General features: G+C 33.8%; 2 protein-coding genes across 3 annotated transcripts in view; one reads left to right on the top strand and one right to left on the bottom strand.

Moving 5' to 3' along the window:
• LOC107607812 lies at positions 1,042–3,785 on the bottom strand. Its single transcript, XM_021106775.1, has 2 exons — positions 3,414–3,785; positions 1,042–3,104 (listed from the first exon to the last, which is right to left on the bottom strand). The coding sequence occupies exon 2, from the start codon at positions 2,453–2,455 to the stop codon at positions 1,856–1,858; it is 600 nt and encodes a 199-aa protein (XP_020962434.1). The 5' UTR covers positions 2,456–3,104; positions 3,414–3,785; the 3' UTR covers positions 1,042–1,855.
• Positions 5,364–6,403, top strand: part of LOC107606038 (F-box protein 7) — a 4,529-nt gene continuing 3,489 nt past the window's right edge. The window contains exons 1-3 of one of the 2 annotated variants that reach the window (XM_016308004.2): positions 5,364–5,777; positions 6,041–6,127; positions 6,217–6,329. In XM_016308004.2, the coding sequence (XP_016163490.1) occupies positions 5,762–5,777; positions 6,041–6,127; positions 6,217–6,329 (216 nt within the window). In that variant the 5' untranslated portion in view covers positions 5,364–5,761. The remainder of the gene's footprint in view (positions 5,778–6,040; positions 6,128–6,216; positions 6,330–6,403) is intronic. The other variant, XM_016308005.2, reaches the window with a different exon arrangement.

Genomic DNA, 6,403 nt, shown 5'->3' with positions numbered 1-6,403 from the left:
ATTAAAATCTCTATATCCACGTGTTTTATGTCGTATTGTATTCCATATTCGTATCATTGTTCGTACTTCTTAATTAAGTTGAAATAAACGTAGTGGTTGATATTTCATTTGTAAAGAATGAGATAATTAATTTAAAATTTTATAGTTTTTTCTTATATATATAAAATAACAACTAAACACGATATTTGATAATTAAGTTGGAATGGTCTAGTGGCTAGTTTTATAGTTGTTAAAATCGAATCTGTAATCGAACCGATCATACTATTGGGTCACTGGGTTACTGGTTCAACTGGTTAACTCGGTCCCACATAAGTAAAACATATAAAATAGCCAAAAACTTAAAAATAAAATTTTAAAATACATATTTTCAATAACATTTTAATAAACATTAAGTCTCAAATTCTAAAAATAAGTAATACGAAAATAAACATAAAATTTGTTAGTACTATTACATTAGTATATCAATTTAACACAATAAAAATAACAATCTATGGATTATATCCAAAGAGTAATTTCAAAGTCTGGATATCTTTCTTCATCTGACAAATCTAGAGCTACATTCTAATTTGTATTTTTCATAGAATTATTATTAGCTTCATCATCATTTCGATCATCTTTCAGATTCAATTGATCTATCATTTCAATAATGTTTCACAAATCATAATCAATAATAAGGCAAAATATTTGGTTAAAGCATTACAAAATCATCCCTAACAAAAACATACCCAAATCATCTAAAGCTGATTAAAGAGACATATTTGTAAGATCATTCTGTAAAGCATCAAATTCTTCAAGAGTTAAAAATGGTGGGGAATCTTCCATTATTCATTCCGAATGATCCTCAAATGCATCAAGACAAAATGGATTATAGCATTGCTTTCTCATTCGATTTCTATATTGTCAATTAACTTGATTATTCTTATTATGACTAAAAATTTAAAATAATACCTTTAAAAAAGAATAATAAAAAAGTACCTTTGTTGTACCCTTAAGTTATAATAAACATAAAAAAAATCATTAAGTTTTTTATGATCTAACCGTTTCTTTTTCTTTGAGTGAATGTGTTTAAAAATGCTCCAGTTACGCTCACAACCTGAAGAACTACAACTTTTACTCAAAACACGAATAACTAACTTTTGCAAGTTTAATACTCCACATCCATAAGATTTTCACTATTGATCTTAACATAAAAAGGAAATAATATATTACAATCATAAAAATCAAATCATAAATATATCAGAATCATAAAAGACTAATTTTAATAAAAAATTTACCAGACATCACTGTGCTTCGCTCACGTATTGTAGATTGTCTTCCAAAGTATTGTTCAGCATTGTTAAATATTCTCATCTCACTTGTCAATTTAGAACTCAAATATGCATCACCGTAAGTATATCTCTCAATAACATCTAGTAGGCCAGAAGTTGTTTGCTTGTTCTTTTCAAATTCTCCAGTATTAAATCGAAAAGATGGATTTAACCAATAACCAGCAGCATGAAGGTTTTTTCGAAGTTCTGAATCCCAATGTGTAGCTAAAATCTTCAAATAAGGATCAACAACCGTCTTTCTTTTTTGAAACCTCTTCACCATATCTTTCCTAACCTTATAAATGGCTTGATAAAGAAAATCTATTGCAGCTCTATTTTCACTATCCACAATACGCAATACACGAACATGTTGCTGAGTAAGCTTAACAATATCAGTGCATTGATTCCAAAATTTAGAATCTAAGACTTGATCCACAAACTTTTTAGCTTTGGCTTCTTTAGAGTAAGCTGAGCTCGTCCATTCTCTAGATGTCACCATTGCTCTCAATGCATCCTTTTGAGCTAAAATACTTTGCAAAGCAATGAAATTAGTGGCAAACCAAGTTGGAGCTGGACGAAGTATTTCTCGTCTGCCCTGTGAACTTTCTCATCAAGTACAAAGGATGGCAATGATTATAGATATACCTCGTAATCATTGAAACTTGTGATATAGTTTCACTCACTTCCTCTAACTTTCCAATATCCTGAAACATCAAATTAACACAGTGTACTGCATAAAGAGACCAATACAATCTAGGAAACTCTGATTCCAACAACCTTCCAATAGCAACGTAATTTGCAACATTATCCGTCACTACATGTACAACATTCTCAGGACCAACAAATAATACAACATCACTAAGCAACTTAAACAAAGCATCAGCAATTTTCAAGACATGAGAAGCATCAAATGACTTTAGAAAAGCAGTTCCTTTAGGGTAATAAACCAATAAATTAATTAAAGTATGCCTACAACGATCAATCCATCCATCGACCATGATAGTATATCCAGTTTGTTTCCAAATATCATGATAATCTTCAATCATTTTCTTTACATCTTCAACCAATTTACTCAACAAATATCCACGAACTCTTCCATAATTTGGCCCTTTATACCCTGCACCTATGTTTGCAATAGCATCAATCATTGTCTAATAATAAACTGAATTAATCGCATTAAATAGCACAGAGGCATCCATCATCCGTCTCGCAATAGCAATATCACACTTCTCCACAATTTCTTTGCTTTGGAGAACACTTTTGATAGTTGGTTGAGCTCCAGGTGTTGCTGCCGATGGAAAAAAAAAGATTGTAATCCCTTGAGTTGTTTTCATTTTCTAGAGACAGGTGCTGGAAGCCTTGATTTTTGTTGTTGTCACATCTCATTACGTTCAATCTCATCAAATTCTCTTTCAATTTCATCACAAGAATTATAACTTTCTGCATATTCTTCTTGAGTTTTCCTTTTCTTGGTTCCAAGATCTTCAATCTTTTGATTGAATTGGTGTCTCACTACAGCTGGCACCTTTCGACATGCCTCAATATTTCTACCTTTTCCAGCCAAATGATACTTAACCCGGTTAATTCCTCCACCCCTAATAAGCTTCTCACAATAAATACATAACAGAACAGTTTTTCCTTTATTCACAACTTGTTTACAATGGCCCCATGCAGGATAAGTTTTTTCTCTATTGCTATTTTTTTGGGTTCTAATTATTCCATCAGGAGTTGATCCTTGTTCCTAGGAAGTTGGTGTTTCTGTTAGTATATTTGATGAAACCATCCTAAATTCCTAATCTACAGGAACAATATACAACAATAATCTATTAAGAATAATATACAACATCAACTAAATATAACAACAATATATTACATATAGCAAGAATATATTACACTATAATCAATAATATATTACACCAACAACATAAAACAACAAACTGAACAATCTAACAGAAATCAAACAGAAATCAACAAGTTATACACTTATAATCAACCAAATATAATCAACATAGATAATCAACATCATTAGTCAATTAATTCTAACAAAAGTACTAAATTATTGAAAATTTGAAATACTAAATAACTTAAAAAAATAAAAATACATACCTTATGGCTGATGCACCGCCAGCAGAGAAGAGGGTGACCGGAGAAGGAGCACGACGCTGACGACGACGACAGGGATGATTGGACGACTGAACCGGCAAAAAGAGGACAACGACGGACACATAGCTGCACAGGATAGGAGGCGACGACCCAAGATACTCAGGGGCCACCGAGACGAGGACTCTGAGTAGCAATAGCTGACGACGTCGCACCGTTCGGTGGAGGTGGTGCTGGCTGTGGTCGGGTGGTGCGAGAGCGAGACTGCGAGCACGGTGAGGATGACAAGGGCTGAACGGGTTTCTCTCAATTTCAGGTCTCAGCCGTTTAGAGTTTGGGAAAGGAAAAGAGAATGGGTTTGGGTCTGGGAACACTGGGAGGCTTCGAGCTTGGGTTTCTTTCAAGCTTTCAGTTCTTTTTTTTGTTTAAATAATTGAAACGGCTCCGTTTCACTTGAAGAAAAAACAAAAAAAATTAGAGTTCGAACCGGTCTGAATTTTTTCAATCCCACCAGTTCTTCGGTTTTCGTTAAATCCGGCTGGTTCAAATCGGGTCTCGCCAATTCTCTTCTTTATCCGGTCAGCTAACTCATCCTAACCGGCTTTGTTATCAGTTTACCGGGTTTTCGGTTCTATCGAGCGGGTCAGTTCGGTTCTGATAGTACTAGTTAGCTCAGTAATTCGCGTAACCAAGTGTCGGAAATTTGAATTACGCCTTGTACATGCAGCAACTCATTGGTCAGCGACAAATTCTTAAATAGAGCTCTAATTCACGACGGATTAGTCTTTAACTTGTCAGGACAAAGGTTACTAGGATAGAGGGTACTGTAGAAAAAAAAAACACGAAATTTGATTATTGATTTGCAATGCTGAGAATCTGAGATATCCACATATATATAGCACTTGAATTAATTTAAGGCAAAGAATCAAATATTGCTAGGTAGAAAACATTTTTTCCCTATTTCTTTTCGGTTTATTTATGTGGTGACACAGCAAGTCAGAAAGCAATAAGCTAAGGATCCGATCCTCTTTTTATTTTCCATATAGATATTATTCCGGTTTTAAAAGTAAGAGCTTTAATTTTTATTCTTTTGCAAGCTTCGGAAGAAAAATAATCTTCTTTTTTTTTTTTCTTTTTATCATGGGAAGAAAAAGATTTTTCGTAAGTGGGTTATTTATTGCTGGGAATCAATCCTGGTGTGGCTGTCAAAAAAGCAAATACCTTTGCCGAAAACAAATAATTTTCTGTTTGAAAAGGCTAATTGGGCCACATGTTGATGTTACTGAGATCCAAGTCTCTGGGGCAGAAATGCATATTTGGGCCACCATCAAGCCTAATATGTTAAAAGTTGGATGATAAAAGTAGGCATTGTTCTTGGATGAATATTAGATTTCTTTTTATTGGTTGATAAAAATGTAAGTTCCATGACCAAAAACATAATAACGTTCAATTATGTTCCAGATGTCCTTGAGCCCATCTTCTCACTCTTTTTTCAAAACACACTGGATTTATTTTAAAAATATATGAGAAAAAATAGTATAAAAAAGTTAGGAAACACCCAAATCGCTTTGGACAAAAATCTGGTATTTTTGTCGAGTAGAGTGACCAATTTCTTAGGCACTTCAATGGGTGAGAATGTGAGATAGTGAATCCATAATTTTGAAGTTTTCATGTGAACGTAACGCTTTTGTTCAAGTTTTTCAGCAAATCATGAACCAAACCAACCAAAAACAATAAGATTCGATTCAGTTTGGGTTATTAAAATATTTTACTCAACCCGATCCAAATAAGTTAGAGTCGGTTCGGATTGGACGAATTTCTTTAATCAGCATTTAAAAAACACAAAATAATACATTAGAAATAGAAGAGGAGAACTAGAGAGCATTAGTGAAAGATGGATCTATTGCAAAATTACCAATTCGTGGCGGATCAAAATTTTATTCAAGTGTTTGTCTTTAATCAATAGTTACGGCGTTTTTAAAGGATAATGAATGTATGTGGTCGCAATCTGCGTTGTATTCGTTTTATTGGCCCAAAAAAGAAAATGTAAATTCTGTTTTTGAGAGAGGAAAAAAGAGGGGAATCCAATATAATTGGTCTTAAGAAGGTTTTAACTGCCAGATGTGTTTAGTTGTCTTAATATTTGGGACCGCCAACGTGTTAAGGCGCGTACTTACTTTGCTAATCATCCATACGCCGTCGTTTTGGGTTCGTCGGTTCAATTAATCCTTCGAAGATTCTCAGCCTACTCTCTCTTTATTTTTTGTTTCTCGTAACTTCTCTTATCGTTTCTTTTTCTTCTCATTTCGCCCTTCTTCACAAATTCGTGGAATCGTCCTCACTCTCATGTTTCTATGGCCTCAAGTTCAGGTACACTTCTCTTCTCTCTCTCCACTTCGCGCCTCATCTTCTGGATTTCTCAATATTCTTTTTTGTCAACAGTTTTTATTGATGTTGATATGTATTTATCCTAATTTTTTATTAATTAAGAATTTAAGATCAATTCTCCAGCTGAATGGCCATTCAATTGAAATCAATTGCTTTGTGATTAATCTTGAGCTTATCTGAGTCGGTGTTGTTGATGATTTGATATACAATGAATATTTAACTGTATGATTTTTTTTATGGTGCAGATTTTGCGTTATCAGTTCCTTCTGAACTTGAGTCAGTTTTGAGGTTGAGGACTGTTGATTACTTTATTACGAGGAGGCCATGGCTTGGTATGTCCGAAGCTGCTATTATGTTTCCCCTTACCCGTTTTTTATTCTTTAAATTTATGATTTTTAATATTTCTATGTGTTTGTTTCAGATCTTTATGGAGTTAATGTGAGACCTGTGGCGCCATTTGGAAGTGCAAGTAGAAAGCCTTATGTGGAATCTGCACTCATTCATCAATGCTTACCAGATGAGCTGCTTTTTGAGGTAGTGTCACATCATCAAGTTATAGTTTGTCTTCAGTCGTTGGCTAGATGAAAATTTTATTGATTGGGGAAATC

Source organism: Arachis ipaensis, chromosome B07 (assembly GCF_000816755.2).
Source record: "Arachis ipaensis cultivar K30076 chromosome B07, Araip1.1, whole genome shotgun sequence".
In the NCBI taxonomy this organism is placed as follows: Eukaryota; Viridiplantae; Streptophyta; class Magnoliopsida; order Fabales; family Fabaceae; genus Arachis; species Arachis ipaensis.
This window is presented reverse-complemented; position numbering and strand designations above follow the sequence as displayed.

What these genes read in the sequence shown, in the direction of transcription:
- LOC107607812 (XM_021106775.1), bottom strand. Translation starts at nt 2,455, where the DNA reads ATGATTGATGCTATTGCAAACATAGGTGCAGGGTATAAAGGGCCAAAT.